The sequence below is a fragment of the Cannabis sativa genome, chromosome 9 (genome assembly GCF_029168945.1).
Source record: "Cannabis sativa cultivar Pink pepper isolate KNU-18-1 chromosome 9, ASM2916894v1, whole genome shotgun sequence".
Taxonomy (NCBI): Eukaryota; Viridiplantae; Streptophyta; class Magnoliopsida; order Rosales; family Cannabaceae; genus Cannabis; species Cannabis sativa.
Genome location: NC_083609.1, coordinates 6,309,565 through 6,328,821, shown reverse-complemented (window position 1 = coordinate 6,328,821; position 19,257 = coordinate 6,309,565). Strand labels below are relative to the sequence as shown.

The window sequence follows — 19,257 nt, the reverse complement described above, 5'->3', positions numbered from 1 at the left end:
AACCTGAGCCTCCACTCTCTTCTCTAGCCGCCACTCTCTCTCTCTTTTCTTCCTCAATATTTCGAACCTCTCTTAGTGATTAGAGTAGTGCCCACACACATCAAGTGATACCTCAATCATAGTGAGGAAGATCGTGAAGAAAGATCATCAGCAAAGGAGATTCAGCATCAAAGATTCATAGAAAGAGATCCAGGTTCAGATATTGATAATGCTCTGCTACAGAAAGGAATCAAGGGCTAGATATCTGAACGGAAGGAGTCATATTATTCCGCTGCACCCAATGTAAGGTTTCCTAAACTTTATATGTGTTTATTTCATCGTTTTAGAAAGTTCTTATTTAGGATGTTAATAAACATACTTGTGAGTAGATCTAAGATCCTGGTAAAATAATTCCAACAGAGCATTCTTAGACTTGGATGAATCAAGAGAACAAGAGGCTGACTTTGGTTGTGAGGTTTTGAGCTGATAAAGACCATCTTTAAGAATTAATCCCTTTCACCAAACGATAGTTAGAATGAAATTTTATTAATACATTGTTGTTAGAGGTGAGCTTAGAGATACTCAATAAATTTTTAGTGATATCTGATACAAGCATCATTTTATTTAGTAGTAAAGTTTTCTCAGTTTCAGTTTTTGAAATGACATTACCAAGATGAGAGAAAGAGAGCTTGTTAACATCACCAATTGTGACTTTCTCCTTACCACCATATTCTTTTTGTTGGTTCATAAATGAAAGATTTGAGGTGATGTGGTTGCTGGCACCATTGTCAGCATACCAAGCTTCATTGTTTAGGATCTTAGGTGTAGCTGCAAGTGGTGTGTGAGCTTGCTTGTTTTTTCTTGTTGCATTGGGATCAGATCCTTTATAGCTATCATCATAGCGATTGTATCATACAGTAGCACTGTGACCAAATGTAATACCCTAGAATTAAGAAATGGATTAGCAAAATCCTAATTAGATAATTATGTATAATTGAGAAATTATATTATTATATAGTTTAATATATGAGAATTTATTTGATTAATTATATATTAAGACCCCGTTGGTGAGCCAGGGGCATTTTCGTAATTATGATCCGAGAAGGGTAAAATGATGAAATTAATTTAATTACGTGCTTAATAGAACTATATTATTATATAGTATGCATGTGTTGTCTTTTCAGGTGTGTTCTGACAGGTTGGCGCGGTATAGTCACAACCGGGTATTTCGGGTCGAACCGGGTTCGGGCCCGAAATGTAATTTGGATTGAAATAATTGGCATTTTTATTTAATGGCGATAATCTAAAATTTAATTGGATTTAATTGTGCATGGAATGACTAAATTGCCCTTGTGTATATGTGAGCTTGATTTTTAGCCTTAGGGGCAAAATAGCTTTTGACCTATTGATTTATATTTGATAAAAGAAGGAATTTTTGAGGAAAGAAAATTGATTTTCTGGTGTGTTCCCCTTCAACTTGAACACCCCCACTCTCTCTCTCTCTCTCTCTCTCTCTCTCTCTCTCTCTCTCTCTCTCTCTCTCTCTCTCTCTCTCTCTCTCTCTCTCTCTCTCTCTTTGATATTAAATTTTTGATTTGGTGGAAGTTGCTTGATTTGGAGCTTGGAATTCGAAGATTTTTGAGCTTTGCTTTGATTGGAATTGAGGTAGTTTCCTTTACTGAGTTTGATTGAAGTTCTTGTTGAATTTTAATTGTGGTAAAAGTATGTTTTTAGTTTTATTGTTCTTGAGTTTGCATGTTCAATGAATTGGTGTTGTTTTGATGAATTTAGGTGTGAAATTGATAGTTATTGTTGTGGGTTAGATTGTTGGGTTTGGATGAGATGTTTTGAGTATTTTCTAGGTTGGAAATGATGTTTTAAGTACTGTTATGCTGCTGGAAAAATTATGAGGTTGAAGGATTTAAAGCTCAAGTCTTTGAGCTTGAAGAGTTGTGTGTTAAGCATGATTTTGGGTTATTTATGCAATTTCAATTTTGAGAGTTGTTATTGATGTTGTTAGCTCTCTATTGTGATGATTTTTATCTGTAAGAAGTTAATTTTGGGTATGGTATGATTGAGGTTCGAATTTATGGAAAAATTGGCATGTTTAGGCCTTAAAAATGGAGTTTTTGGGTGTTCTGAACCTACTCGCCGCGACAGGATTTTTGGCCGTCGCGACTGGGTTTGGCAGTGAGAAAATATGTTTTTCCTGATTTTGTTTTGGCCATAACTTTTGACTCGGGACTCTGCTTGGGACGTTCTTTATATCGTTGGAAAGCTCGTTCCGAGCTCTATTTGATTATCTGTGTTTTGAATGCCATGTTTATACTATGTGAAAGTGAAATTAGAGATTAACCCTATTTGTGAAATCCCGGGTTGTGTGACTAGGATTACCGACACTTGATCAGGAGCACCCAGGGGTTTGGAATCTTTGTTATTGCGGGACATCAGGTAAGACATTAGTTTGCACGTAGAGTATGCGCGGTGGCGCTTATGTTGAATATGATATATGTAAGTAATTGTAGCCCGGATTATGGTTATTACTCTAATATGAGTGGTTAATAGCCTAGGGTTATAACCCTAGTGATATAAGTTGAGTAAATGCTATGCCATGCTAAGTATATGATTATATTGAGATTTAAGGGTTATGCATTCAAGGCATAATCGGGTTGGACTCAGTAACCATAACCGAGATGAACCATTCTAAGGCCTTATTGTATTTAGACGTGTGAGAGCAACACGTAGGTCTATGCCACGTAGACATTAATAGACGTGTGAGAGTAACACGTAGGTTAATGTCACGCAAACATAAACAGGCATGTGAGCCTAACATGTAGGTCTGTGACACACATACAGATTTAAATGGCATTACTGTTTATATTATATGATGGGCATATTATTGTTATGTTTTATACTGTCTTGCTGGGCTTGGCTCACGGGTGCTCTACTGTGCAGGAAAGGGTAAAGCTGTGTTTGATCAGCCATGAGTGTAGGAGCTGGATGAGGAATGTACATGTTCGGGCCACACTAGACCAAGCGGGTTTGGGGTCTACCAGTGATGTATTTTGAGACTCTGTTTTGCCGCTTAGGTCGGCTAGAGGAAAGGAACTTGTAATAGTGTTTTGTAATTATTTTAAGGATCCCAACTTTTGTAACTTTTAAATTATAAGGTTTAAATTATTACAAGTTATTTTGATTCCGTTTATTAATAAAGTTTAATTTCCGCGCTTATTTTATTAGTAATCCCGATTAGGGGATTAGGGTTTCATAAGTTTTTTGGGTAGCGTGCCTAATTATTTAGGACGTTACACCAAACTTCCTACAAACTTGACAAGTGGACCTTATGTTTCTATTGTTACTTCATCTACCATGAAATCTGCCTCTTTCTTGATTTACATGTCTGCAACCATTGCTGTGTTGAGATGTGTACGATCCTCTGCCTCGACTACCTCAATTTGGTCTGTGAGCAAGATTAGCCTGTGGATCTGACACTCCACTAGATATTTTTCTTGATGGTCCAAAACCCTAAAGTCTTTCAAGTTTTTTTGTCAAAGCTTAGTAGCAGTTCAATAAGGTCTTGCCATGTTGCCTCAATCTTAAACTCAATAGGAAAATAGCTAACATCGATTCTAGAAAGGACATTAGAAACAACTTAATATTCTGAATATGGCTCTCTAGCAAGAGTAAGAGTTGAAGAATCAGTCCTATTTTTCTTTTATTTTAAATACTTAATTAAGGGAGTACTACCTTTTCGAGTTATGGCATCAAGTACTATTTTAGCTCTTAAATGAGCACCATAAAAATGCTCCAAAGCACTCCATAAACCAACAACCATTGACGAACCCATCACCTCTATAGCTATTGATTTTGTCATTGAGCTATATAATCACCCCATTAGTAATTGGTCATTGATGATCCAATTTTCAAAGTCTAGATTGACAAGTCCAATCGAGCCAAGAGAGAATTCACCAGTGCTAATACCTGCAAAGAAAAATTCAGGTGGACAAACATTAGTTCCATTTAGGAAATCATCTAGCCTATGACCTCTTACAATAGTAGAGACCATAGCCTTTCACATACTCTAATTATTTCTGTCTAATTTTAAGGAGAAAGACTGATTGAGGGTGTTGAAATGATGAGAGGTAGGTTTTTGGAGCTAAGAGTTGTTAGATCTTGTAGCAGTGACATTTAAGACAGTTGCTGGAGCAACAGGAGGGGCTACAGAGTTTGATTCTTCTGTACTAGGGTTTTACTTGCCAGTGATATGATTGGCTCTGATACCAAGAGAAAAATTAAATTAATTGTTTTGAATATTCTCAAATTATGGAGAAAGAATATGGGAGCCTTGTGGCTCATTACTGCCGAATGGGAAAGGAAAGAATTATATTCTAACAATAAAAGAGAAGAATTATACAATTACAATGATTACAATCCCAACGGCTTGGAAAATAACGCAAGCTTTGAATTCCAAAATGCCTATGTACGTGTAATCACAACCATGTATGATTTCATTATTTCTTTTTAGATCTAACCTTATAAATTTGGTGTAATATCAGCTGGTACGTAAGATTCAATCATTGGAAGAAGAAAAACTACATGTGCGTGAAGTTATATGTTGGTATTTTGTATCTTTCTTATATATTATGTTTTTAATATGATAATCAAAATTTATGAATAAAGATCATTATATCGTACGTATAGACATGATCTATAGAAGATGTTGAGACATGCATGAATCGCTTTTTTAGGTTTTGTATTGTATTTTTATTTAATTTTGTAGATAAGATCGTGATAGATCCACTGAATGTACATGCATATATAAATATATATACACATCTATATAAAAAAATGAAGTGTGCATATTGTTGGGACCTTCTTGGTGTGTGAGGGGGGCAAGCCATTAAATCATTACATGAAGAAAATGAACGCTGAACAGAACCCACCTTTGATACATCATAATCCATGGATTTCCCACTTTATTAATAATTATATATATATATGTATGTATTTATATAAAAAGATATATAAATATATATATTTATATATATTTGTATATGATAGAGATGGATCGACTAATTAATGTGTGCAAAATGAAAGCATTGCCCAAAAAGAGGGTGCCAAGCTAACATGGGGTTGACAATGTTGGACTGTCCAAAAGAAAACAATATATGTAAATATTATATAGATATGTTTTTATTATTATTATTAAAAAATACTAAATTCTATATATTTCGTGGCAAGTATATATGTATATATAAATAACAATCATACAAGTGAATTTTACCGTACTAATAATACTTATATATAATATAAGAAAATTCTAGAATGCACCCTTAATAAGAGTGTACTTAATACACCTTTATTTATTTTGGTATTTAAAAAAAAATAGTTTAATTTTTTTTATGATCGTATACGTACGCACAACCGGCTTTTATGGTGTGCAGGCTGTTCAATTGCACATGGCCCAAAGATAAAAAGGGCCTAATTTTTTTTTTTTTTTTAAAAAAATCAGATTCATCAATTTAGGTTATAATTATTTCAGTTTCGTACGTCTTACATTAAGATATTAAATTAAATAACACCGAATATAAAATAAACAAAGCTATTAAAAATGTAGTTAAGTAATATAAATTAATTAAGTTCTAACAATTAGTTGATCATAAAAAAAACAAATATGTATATGACAAATATGTATAGCTAATATTCGTTAATTGCCAAATTAGATAGTTAGTAGTGAGAATGTGATCAACTTTTTTTTAGAAAGAAATTATTATTTCGCTCAAGGCTCTCAAATATTGTTTGGGCCGACCTTGTTATTTTATAATATGTACTGTATTTTTTTTCAAAATAATATGTAAGTTTTATAATGTGTAATGTGTTAAGTTTTCACGGTTATTTTTTAGTTGTTTCACTGTTGTTTTAATTGTTCTGTTGTGTTGTTTTACGGTTGTTTTATAAAAAGACAATATTTTTGAAAAAAATAAATTGTATGACAATAAAATTATAAACTTTTACCCAAAATCCAATATTTTTGTAGAAATCCATTTATTTTATAAAGGGCCTAATTTTTAAAATTAGAACAGGACCTCCAAAATATTTGAGACGGCCATGTACGTACGTTGTTGTTATTTATTAAGTTATCCTACCAAATTTTAAGAAATTTAAAAAAATTTAATTAACACGCTTAAAATAAGTTTTAAAGAATCTGTTGCACGAGTCACTTTTTTATTTTATATGTGTACGAAATAGACGGTTTGAACACTAAATTCTATATTATAAATTATTTTAAATTTCTTAAAATTTTACAGGATGTTTTAAATAATTATAACATATACGACTAAAAAAAAAAATTAAACTAAAAATTTATTTTGTATGATGAAAGAATTAAGGGTAAAATTACTAGTGGGATACATTATAAAAACACCTTATAATTTATATTGAACACACACCAAGGCAGGCAACACTTTATATCAAAACAAAACATCATGAATCATTTCGGTCACGAATAACCACTCCAAAAAAGAAAGAAAAAGAAAAAAAATCCTTATCTATATATACACAAGCATTGAAGCATCACGATTACGAAAACGTATTAATTCAATAATGTTTTACATGATAAATCGTGTAATATCCCATAATATGCCATTACATATATATATATAATTATTTTTAAAAAAAAAACAGGTATATGCCAAGGATATACCATTACAATAGTTCTCACAATTAAGTTGTTCTTCGAATCCATAATAACGATAATGTGTTAATTGGAAATTATACATACGTGGAGGGGTTTCAATGTATACACAGTATATATACTTCTCATTTGGAAATTATTTTTTAATTACGAATGCATGCAATACGTACGTATAGAATTACATGAAGAGTTTATATATCTATTCTATATAAAGTGTGCCTATATAAGCGAATTCTTGGTTTATGAGAAATATATGGGTGACTTTTTATTTATATTAAAAATAAAATGGTTTATTATTAAAAATAAAATGATTTATGAGAAATTCATGGGTCACTTTTTATTTATATATAATAAAATAAAAAATAAATAAATCCCATTATAAGATTAATTTAAATTATTGTTCATATATTGATTAATCCCATTAATAAAAAATAATTCAATATACGAACCTTATTTGATTAAAGTGAAATAATTTAATATATGAACCCTATATGATTAAATCACTTTAATCAAATAGGGTTCATATATATTGAATTATTTTTTAATAATGGGATTAATCAATATATGAACAATAATTTGAATTAATCTTATAATCTTATAATCTTAACTTTTTAATTCAATTAATAATTATTTGTCACATAATTATTAAGTCTTTTCCCTTTAATTTTCTTTTTGTTGATGATGCTAATTTATTCATATTAAGGTAGTGTTCTACTAGGGAATCTAACGAGTTTCGCCTCTTCGCTAATGGCCTCTAAGAATTCAAATTCCAGTATTGTATAAATTTTCAATTTGTTCTATTTCTTATATTAACTGAAATTTTGCTACTTTTTTTTTTTTTAATTTACAACTTTAATGTTTATATCTTATTAGGGACATTCATGGAAATTTAGATTTCTTTGAAATATACAATTAATGAGCATTACTTTTTGATCGTAGTGTGTTTTCCATGGCTGAAAACCTCAATAATCTCTATCATTTGATATCAAATAAAATAAAACTGTCATGATGTATACATTATGGTTATTTAATGAGTAATTAGTGTGTTGAAATTGTCAAGCTGATATTTAGAATTGTTTCTTTGTCAAAATTAATATTAAGTATATTCATATGTTTATAGGTTTATCTATTTTCTCTTAGATCAATCATGCTCATATAGCAAAAAAATCATACTCATATAGACATGTTATTTTCATTTTGTAATTTAGATCTTCTTAGTCATTATTTAGTTTACTTAAACCTTTTCCGATTATGGTAACTGAAGTTTTGTTTCTTTTAGGTACTCTATTACAAAGATCTGTATTACATGTATTATTTATTTTTGACTATGAGGATGTGGATTTCTTTATTGGGAAACATATAGCCTGACAAATTATCGTTCATATATTGAATAATTATTTTTGATTAATGGGATTCATATATATAACTGTGTATATTGAATTCTTTATTCAAATAATTATTTTTGATTTTTACGTGATTATTTATTGTTCATATATCTAGAACCCTATTTGATTAAAGTTAAAATTATAAGATTAATTAATTTATAATTTCTTCCTATACACATAATAATAATCTCACCTAATAACTAATAATATTTTTTCTTTAATTTTTAATTGTATGACTTTAAAATAACATAGTAAAAAAACTAGAATAAAATTTAGTATACGTGCCTTGCACGTAACTTTTTACTAGTATATATATAAATATATATATATAAGGAAGAGGTTTCAATGGTTACATTTTTATTGTAACCATCATGGTTACATTAATTTTTTTAAACCATTGGATTACTATTAAATGGTTGTGAATTAATTTGGAAATTAAATAAAAATAAATAAAAAATAACTTGTAACCTGAAAGTAACCTAATCATTTATTTCCTTATAAAACTTTAATTAAAATTAATTATATTTTAAAATTAAATTAATTATAATTATTAATTATTTTTTTGCAATTTATTACTATATAAGGATCTTTTAGCAATTTATTTTTTTATACTTAAATTATTTAAAATTTTATAGCAAAACTTTTTATAATTTAAAATTATACACATATAATTTCATAATTTAAATTTTATTATACTTGTAATCTTAATTTTAAATTATTACACTTAATTATTTAATTTTTTTATTTAAATATTTAAAAAGTAAAAAACGAAATAAGTTGAAGGATTTTTTAGAAAAAAAATGGTTGCACTTGTTATCGATTGATTAGCTTGAAGCATCATACTTAGTTCATATAATTGTAACAAAATAATTAAATATCATTTAAAAATAATTAATTATTTAAAAATTTATTATAAGAAGAGAATTTTAATTTGTGTCAAAAGAAGTTTAATTTTTGTAAAAAAAATAAATTTTATTGTAAATGTTATAATTATGGCTTAATTATTAAAATAATTCAAGTAAGGATTTAAATATAAATATTAATTGCTAAAAGAGGTCTTGTTGAATATTTAATTAATTATTTTAAGAAAATAGTTAATTATAATTAGTTAATTCTAAAAAAGGAATGTCTACTATTTAATTAATTATTTTAAGAAAATAGTTAATTATAATTAATTATTTTAAGAAAATAGTTAATTATAATTAATTAATTCTAAAAAAGGAAAGTCTACCTATTAGTAAGCTGCTATTACAGGTCAAAGAAAAATGTAATCATAGTTACAATAAAAATGTAACCATTGAATAGTCACCCATATATATAAATATATATATATATATATATATTTTCCTATTCGTATAAGAATTAAATAGTATGGTATTTGTGATCTAAAATGATACAATATATATTTAATGAAATGTAGTAATGTATAATATATTTAGGGTAAATATATTATTTTGGATCTTATATTTTGCAAAAATTATTAGTTGGACTTTTATTAAATGACAAAATAAATCTTATATTTTCCAAAATGATAAAAATATGATCCTGAACTCAATTTTTAACAATTTTACATTTTAATATAACCAACTTTAAGATAATTTCTTATACTGAATAAAGAAAATATAAGTAGTTTTCTCATAACATCTTTAGATTGGATTATTATTAAATTTTATTTTGATAAAAAATCAGTTCAGAATCCTATTTTTACAATTTTGTAAAATACAAAGTTTATTTTATCATTTAACAAAATAAAAAGTTTAATTGATAACTTTTGCAAAATACAAAATCCAAAATAATATTTAGCCACATATTTATTTAGGAAAATTTGATTTTCTATACTTAAAAAACTAAAATATTTTATTCTTAAATCAATACATTTTAAACTAACAAAAATATGACACTTTTCTCAAAACCCCAAAAATACCCCTCAAACTCTCACAGCATCTCTCTTTCTCTCTCTATCTCGGCATCCCACACCCCAGGTCCGATGGTCGGACCATGGGGTCCGATGGGGTCGACCAATCGGACCCCATGGTCCGACCATCGGACCTAGGGCTTTTTTTTTTGTTCATTCGATTTGAGAGACACAAAGAGAGAGGGGGTCTGATGGGTCCGATTGGTCGGACCCCATCGGACCTGGGGCTTTTTTTCTTTCTTTTTTTTTCGATTTGATGGACCGGCGATGAAGAGGGGGCCTGGGATTCGTGGGCTTCGACCGTCGGTGATGAGGGGGCTTGGGATTCGTGGGACCGGCGGTGACCTGGGCTTCGACCGTCGTTCGGGTTGGGGTTGAGATTCGTGGGTGTCGTGGGTTGAACATGGGTGAGGGTGGTTCGGGTTGGGGTTTTCGTGGGTGAGGGTGGTTCGGGTTGGGGTTGATCGTGGGTGAGGGTGGTCGACGTCGTGGGTGAGGGTGGTTCGGGTTGGGGTTGATCGTGGGTGAGGGTGGTTCGGGTTGGGGTTGATCATGGGTGAGAGTCGGCTGAGCATTTACAAATGGGAGAGGTAGTTTTGAAAAATTGGTAAAATGGTCATACATTACAAATTTTAATAAGTATGCATTTAAGAAAAAAATTATAAAGTTCTATAGGTATCAAATTTCTCTTTATTTATGGTTATAACATTTTAATTTTTTATTTTTTGACACATGCATGCTTGTATTGTACAAAAGCAACACGGCTCTAATCTAAAATATAGAGTTCCACGTGTCTTTACAACATAGGACCACTTAAACACGTTTACACATGCGTAATTAAGCACTAATTATAATTATTACTCACCACTTAATTCTTTTTTTTAAATACTACTATTCAGTATTCATCTCCAACTTTAACCTCCCTATTTATAACACCAAAAAATACCTGTCCCTCCACGCCTAAAGGAGATATCTAGGGAGAGAGAATAACCCTTCTTTCTTTCTCTTCTCCTTCACTATTAATACATAATAGAGTTGATCTCAGCCGTTGGATCATACCATATCAAACAGCTAATTGTGATCCAATGGCCATGGCTAGCTCTCTCTCAAAATCTAAGCTCCTAATCAACCAGGCTCTTCCCCTCTCCAATATCATCTCTCGGTTAGTTTCTCTTTCTTCTTTGCTCAAATTTATTTTTAATTAATTAGAATTTGATTTTGGCAACGAATGATCTGGACCGCACAGGATGGGGTACGTGGCGTCATCTGAAGGGTCCGTAGGGCTAGGATTAAGTAAGGGAGGGTGTATGATAAAGAATAAGAAAGTGGAAGAGAGACCTCTTAACAAGTACTCAACAGAAGAGGAATCGGCCTCTGCATGGGCCCCAGATCCATTAACTGGCTATTATAGGCCTGCTAATCGTGCGGTTGAGATCGATCCTGTTGAGCTTCGTCAAATGCTTTTAAACAATAAAGTCAGGCCCCTTTAATTACATTATAATTTAACTCTTACTTACATATATATTTCCTAATACTATATTATTACTACAATACAGCTCTAAAGGATTCAAGATTTATGATCTTTGTGCTGTTAATTTTCAAAAATCTAATAATAATATATATAAAGGTCAAATTATCATTATATTATCTTGTTTCTGATGATTGACTTGATCACAAATTTACTGTAATTTACTAATCAGTCTAAATAACTTAATATTACGACAACCTAAAGGTAATTTTAACTTAATTTTACATCTAGACAAAAGAACTTTTAAAGTTTTACAATAGTTGGAAAAAACAGAAATGCATACTATAATGTAGGGTGGGCATCATCCAATCTAATCTAATTGAACCGAACCGATCCAATTCAATCCAATTACAAAAAGTTGGATATCCAATTACAATTGGATTGGATTGGATGTTAAAAGTTGGACTCTAATTGGATTGGATCGGTTATTGGATGTCAATCTCAAAATCTAATTAAAAACCGATCCAATCCAATTACATTTATGTATATAAAAAATTATTTATATAATAAAAAATATAGAAAAGTATAATATATATTTATTATGTTTTATTAGATTTTTTTTTGTATATTGAATTTGTAACACTTGATTGTTTTGTCTATTTATTTTTATGATGTTCTGATTTATGTTATTATTTAAAAATGTTGTTGTTTTAATTATTTAAACTTTTAGCTACATTACACTTCCAAAAATAGTATATTTATGAAGTATTAAACTTAAATAAAAGGTAATACTTAGTTTTTACGTACTTTTCTTCATATTTTTAAGTTTTTTTTTTTTTTTTGAAAATTTCATATTTTTAAGTTGATATTGAACTTAAGTTGTGTAATTGGATATCCAATTAAAAAACCGATCCAATCCAATTAGTAATTGAATTGTATTGGATTGGATTTTGCGGTCTAATTGGATTGGATTGGATGATGATTTTCCAAATCCAATTACTAATTGAATTGGATCGGATGAGGAAGAAAATGTTGGATTGGATCGGATGCTCACCCCTCCTATAATGTACAAGTATATAAATAGAAAGGTAAAATTAAGCAAAGGTGCCTTTCATGTGTTGTTCATAAGAAACGACAACAAAAACAAGTAATAATGTTAAAACAAACGGCAATACTTTTGCGTGTCGTTTATTTTTATGAGTATAGGCTATATAGCATCGAAACCCTGCAACACTATGATCAACATGTTTCAGACAAAATTTGTTTAATTTCAGATATGTAAGGCACTGCAGGCAGAGGCAGGCACTGTCGTTTGCTTCATGAAACGACAACAAAATCATTTTTATGACTTTATGTCATTTCCCATTACCACTGCTTCCACTTAGTGATTTCTCTATTTTCAAAATTTATGCTTAAAATTGACTACTCTAATTGTAATCCCAATTTTCTTTTATATAATAGTGCATACTGTATTTTTTTTTTTTTTAAAGATGCATTTCAAAGTTTTAGGAAATAGATTTAAGCAAATTATACAGAAATTATAATTAAATAGAATTTTAGTAAAATAATAAAATCAAAATATTAAAAAATATGAAATGCAACAATAATAACAATAAACAATCTTTAGGTGGCGTTTGGTTACAAAATAAAAATGTAATAGGAATGAGAATGGTAATAAGAATATGAATAGGAATGGAATAGAATTTCTATTCTTTTGTTTAGTAAAGACTATGGAATCAATAACTGAATAAGAATTGTGATGATTGGTATAGTATAGAATGAAATGAAATTTTTATTATTTTGACCAAAATGTCCTTTACTTTTTTAAAATAATTTTTGTTTTATAAAATTAACATTATACTACAGATAAAAAATATAATATATATTTATGTATTATTCTTAAATTATATTTTTTAAGATCTAATTATCAAGTAATGAAATATAAATAAATATCTAATTTAATATAGAGATTTTTTCTATAATAAATAAAAAAGGGAAGCTATTTACATTTATAACCTAAAAAGGAAAAATAAACATAAATAGAAAACAAAACTTTCTATTTACAAAAATACCAGCCAGCCACAAAAAACGGAGGAGAGACCTCCTTCTTCGTGACCCAGCCAAGAAACCCCAAACAACCAAATCTCCACCATTTTTTTTTTCAAAAACCAAGGAAATCAGATCTGAACAAGATGTAGATCTCAACGAAAAACCAATCAAAATCCGAAAAATCCATATAAGAGAAAAAAAAAAAAGTATTCAACCTCCATTGCTGTACAAAAAATGCAAAAAACAACCTACAATCAAAAACCCAACGAGTTCAAAGGAGAGGAATCGAAGAGAAGGACATTGAGAAATCATTGAAACTCACCCATAATCAAATCAAAGAAAGAATTGAAGGTAATACAATTTCTTCATGAACCTCTTCCTATTTTTTTATTCTACATAATTGAGAATGTGTTATAAATTGAGGAAAACAGGAAAAAATTGAAATAATCAGGAAATTTTATAAACCTGAACAAAAAAACAACAACAAATTGCATCAAAAAAAAATATTAATGCATATAATTAGATGCTACAGGATTTGAATCTGTAAACAGTTGTTTATAAGTTGTTTTCCAGTAAAATAATTGTAGTTTGGGATCTCCAAACAAGAAATGTTGAATTTATCCTTATTAACTAACGTATGCTTCAAAATAGTTGTTTAATAGTTGATTTCACAGATAAAAATATGATGATGGCAGCATATGACAACAACTCAGCACAGGAAGATTTGCTGCAACCTGGAAACTAGGGGTGTTCATAAAAACCGAAAAACCGAAACCGACCATCAAACCGACCAGACCGTAACCGAATTTTCGGTTCCACGTCATCACCGACTTGGCGGCCTGCTTCGGTTTCTGCTGACACTACGGCTTTGCTTCTTGAAATAAAAAAATAGTTTAACCAAAAAACCGTCAAAACCGCCAAAAACCGCCAAAAACCGCCTAAAACCGCCAAAAACCGCCCAAAACCGCCTAAAACCGCCAAACCGAAAACCGCCAAAAACCGTACGGTCGGTTTTATACGGTTATAATTTCTAAACGGTCGGTTACGGTTTTCGTAAAATAAAAACCGTAACCGTCCGGTCGGTTATAAAATTTTAAAAACCGACCATAACCGACCGATTTTCACCCCTACTGGAAACAACCCAGGAACAACTTCCAAGCAACAACTATTTGCACACACAATTCAAGATGATACATTTTTTCTAGAGACAGGGACTGTGACATCAGAGACAACCATCCAACAACCAAAAAATAACACAAAAAAAACTACAGGAGTAAATGAATATTTTGACTACGCAAAGCTTGTGGCTGCAGAAATGGTACAACAGCTTGAAAACAATCAGGATGAAGAAAAAGAAGTCGACAACACAAAAATGATTATCATCACTGACAAATGACATGAAACAATAGAAAAAGGAAAAACATAAATGTACTATAAAAAAACACAAAAAAAGACACCTTAGAAGGATTTTTTTTTTGGGTAAGTCAAAGTCTTCATACTTTTCTCAGCTCTTAGCATGGACCTGAAAGAGGGAAAAAAAAAAAAAACATAAGCAACAAATTTGAACAACTAAATAAATACATTGCAAGTAACAACTAAAATGCAAAACAAAAAATAAGCAACCAGGAAAAAACTAAAAAATAACATTTAAAAAACAACTCCAATATGCTCATCCTAAAAAATGAGCAACTTCAAAGCAATATATTAACAACAATATGCAGAAAATAAAATTAAAATAGTAATTGTCAACTAAGAAATTAAATTAAACAACCTAAAAATAACTGAAAACAAACAGTTAAACAAATGTTCATAACAAGGCCATAAGTTACTGGAAAACTAATAATGCTATAAACAGTTTAATAGCACAAAAAAAAAAAAAAAACCAAAAAACACTAAAGAACAATACAAAAACAACATCAACAAAAAAGACATAAAAGAAATACAAAAAAAAAAGAGACAAAACATAAAATCGTCATTATAAACAGGTAAAACATTGACAAAAAGAAAACAAAGGGTGATTAAAAATTTTAAACTTAAGATAATGAGAAAATTCAAGGTAACAATACCTTGGATTTAACTTTAGGCTTCACTTCCCCATCATGCACTTCATCCTCAAAATCAAAATAAGATATAACCTAAAACAAGAAGGGGGAAAAATTTAAAACACAAAACATCATATGAAAAAACACAACAACCAGAAAAAAACTAAACAAAAATTGAAAAACAACATAACCCAACTTACATCCTTGGCAGATTTCGAAGATTTTGCTCTCTTTGTCTTACGAGACTCAATTTTATTTGGAATAGGTCTTTTCTTAGAACCAGATGGCTCTGCAACATCACTCATTCCTTTCTTCGCAATGCGCTTCAAACTCATCTTAGGATCAACTTTAGATGAATTTGTAGGAGGTTTTTTAGAAATTTTAGAAATTTTTTTAGCTGGGGAAGGTAACTTCGAACCCGACTTAGTGGTGGCCATTTATAGAAGAAGAGAAGACAATATGTGGGAGGAACAACTTACAGAGCTTATGGAAGATAATGGAGATAGTGACATAGATGAGAGGTTGAAAAATCGTGGGTTAGGGCTTTGGACGGGATGATCGTGGGTTGTGGTAATGAAGAACCAAGGAAAGAGAAACAGAAAATAAAAAAAAAAAGAATAAAAAAAAAGAAAGGAGGAGTTATGGAAGTGGTGGAGTGTAAGAAGAGAGAAAACCATGACATAAGCATAGGGATAGGTATATTTGTAATTATGAAACTTTTGAAAATGTAAAATTGAAAAATAAAACTTGTATAAAAGTTTAAATAACCCAGCATTGACAAAGAAGTAAAAAAAGGACAAAAAAGGACACCAAGTGTAAAAATCTCTTTAATATATAGTCTATTTTATATTAAATATTTAAGTATCAACATAAATATTATTCATATAATTTAATCATCACACATCGTTTATCCATATAATAATAATAATAATAATATTGCTTTCTTATAATTTTGTACAAAAAAAAATATAATAAACATATTATTGTAATATTAAATGTTGTAGATGTATGTTTTAAAATAAAAAATGTTACCAATAATATTATAATTTTAATCATTTATTTATGAGAAGGGTAGATGAGAAAAAATAATTTTTGGTTGGTATGGAGTGGCTTTTCAAGTCATTTTATTTAGGAAAAGTAATTCTTTAATTTACATGAATTACAATTCCTATGGAATGAGTTTTCCAATAATAATAAACAAACCAAACACTTGAAAGATCTTTCTTTAGGAATAGCAATTATATTCCTACACCCATTCATGTAAACCAAACACTATATCATAATAAAAATAGTTTTAAATAAATATAATATTTATGTATTTTTTAAGGAAGCTCATTTTATTCATTATTATAGGTGTGTTAATATAGTAGTTCATACATTAGCTAAATATGCTATTCCAGTGTCTCTTAGTTCTATTTGATGGCTTGATTACAATATGAATCACATGATTATGGCTAAGACTATTAGGGCTTGTTTGGTACGTCGTATTGTATTGTGTTGGATTGTGTTGTATTGTATTGTATTAGTATTATTTAATACAATACTATATTTGGTATTGACTTATATTAATAGATTGTGTAAAGTTATAATATATTTTTAGTACACTCGACCCCAACACTAACTACGAGTACGGGTCCGGGTCCAAGTCTGAGTCCCGAGTTTGGGTATTGGGTCCGCGTCCGAGTTCGAGTCCGGGTATTCAAGTTTGGGGTCTAAGTCTCGAGTTTGGGTCCGGGTCCGGGTTCGAGTCCCAGGTTTGGGTCCGGGTTCCGGGTTTGGGTCCATGCTTAGGTCTCGGTCCGAGTCTCATGTCCAAGTTCGGGTCGTAGATTTGTGTTGACCCCGAATCATTTATAAATATTATAATACAAGCTAATACGGACCATTTGTTATGTATTAAATAATACAACATACATTGTATTAAAAAGTTTGGTCGTAATAATTAATACAATACATTGCTTTATTCAAAATAGAGTTATTTATTATTTAATACAATACAATTTTTATACAGCCTACCAAAAGAACCCGTTAATGAATAAATTTATTCTTCGGAACCCCTTTCTTTAGATCATATTGCAAAGGTGGTGTTCTTCCCGGATTTTCTTCTATTTAGCATTTTTGTACACCGTTCCATATTCATTAATTGTAATTAAAGGTATTTTCTTCTATTAAAACAAAAATAAAGTATTTTCTTCTCAAATTTAGAGCCAAAAACAAAACGTAAAGCTCAACACTAATCAATTCTTGACTTGAAAACAGAATCTATTAAAAGCGTGCAATGTAGTACAACTACTAGTCTACAACTGGCTTTAAAGTGGGAGACTGTGCTCAAAATAAAAAGCTGTTAAGTCTAATTAACTCTTCTAATTAATTATTTCAGGCTTAAACCCTAGACTTCATCACAAATTCCCACAAAAGAGAATAATTTTAATAAATATTAAAATAAAAAAAATTTAAAAAAAAAAAAAAAAAAAAAAACTCTCTCACGGGTATGGTGGTATGGGTATCAGTATCGCTATCACTCACTCAGTCACCCCATGCAGAGTGCAGACGAGAGAGATTTGAAAAGATCTTCATAAAGCTACTTTTGAAATTAAAGCAACCCTTTTCCATTCTATACAATATACATCAAAATATGTATGAATTAAGTCTTCCAATTCAAAAAAAAAAAAGAAAGAAACTCTTGTATTGGATATGGTGGGGTCGTAAATGATGGGGCCAATTTGATTGCTGCATGGACCAAGTGGCAATTCATTGAGCTTCTCAGTCAAACTTTAACTCATTCCCCAAAATTAATAATAATTCATCAAAACTTCACAACTATTTTGTGGCTTATGTAAACTCCATAGTGTACTATATTATAACATATGTACACGAGTGACTAATCCTATCCTATTGGAGACCAAAAGAAAAAACTACCCTTCTCTTGACTTATTATTATTATTAATATTCACTGTAAAATAATGTAAAGGAGAAAAATTGATTAAATTAATTAAGATAAGAGTAGTGAATGAATGGTGGTACTGGTGTGGTGGGGAAGCACACATTTAATCTTCTTCTGATTCTGAATCGTGAAGCACAGTAGTAGATAGTAGTAGTAACAGTATCCCATCCTGGCATCCTATTCCTATGCAATGCAACAGGCTTTTTCTGTGTCTTTTACCTATTTGTACTTCACTCCAAACCCAGCTTCTGCCTTCTGCGTTGTGTCCCCATCATAACACATTAATTTTTTTTTTCTTTTTTCTTTCTATTACTCACTCACTTCTTCTCCATCTCCCAACCCCATATCATCTCCTTTTTTTAGCTACCATTCCCAACCACAGTACAATTATACACTACAAGCCAATTCTCTCTCTAATAATCTCTCCTGCATTTTGCAGTGGTTTCTCTATACCATATTTCAAACAAGTATAGCAGAGTATTATAGAAAGAAAAACGTTACAAACAAGAGCAACAAATTATTACAAATCAAGAAAATTTCACCCAAGTCCTGCCTGGCTCTGCCTCTCTGGCTCATAGTGACTCCTCACTTGCTCATATAATCACATGATCACCATAACTAAAATGAATTGGATTATCCCATATTTATATAAATTAAAAAAAAAAAAATAAAGGTAGGGGTTTTTCTAGCAGTGATTTTTGCACAAGTGTTGTAACACATAGATGATATTGATACCCAATTTTGTCTAGTACCAGCCAAACATGTGTGTGCATGTGCCCCA

At 30.2% G+C, this 19,257-nt stretch overlaps 2 protein-coding genes across 2 annotated transcripts; one reads left to right on the top strand and one right to left on the bottom strand.

Moving 5' to 3' along the window:
* Nucleotides 1–10,888: 10,888 nt before the first annotated feature.
* Nucleotides 10,889–11,615, top strand: LOC133030780 (late embryogenesis abundant protein Lea5). Its single transcript, XM_061103657.1, has 2 exons — nt 10,889–11,135; nt 11,220–11,615. Exons 1-2 carry the CDS (start codon nt 11,059–11,061, stop codon nt 11,461–11,463), a joined length of 321 nt encoding a protein of 106 aa, XP_060959640.1. The 5' UTR covers nt 10,889–11,058; the 3' UTR covers nt 11,464–11,615.
* A 2,753-nt stretch (nt 11,616–14,368) lies between these two features.
* On the bottom strand, nt 14,369–16,142 carry LOC133030752 (uncharacterized). Its single transcript, XM_061103590.1, has 2 exons — nt 15,733–16,142; nt 14,369–15,625 (listed from the first exon to the last, which is right to left on the bottom strand). Exons 1-2 carry the CDS (start codon nt 15,967–15,969, stop codon nt 15,542–15,544), a joined length of 321 nt encoding a protein of 106 aa, XP_060959573.1. The 5' UTR covers nt 15,970–16,142; the 3' UTR covers nt 14,369–15,541.
* Nucleotides 16,143–19,257: the final 3,115 nt, after the last annotated feature.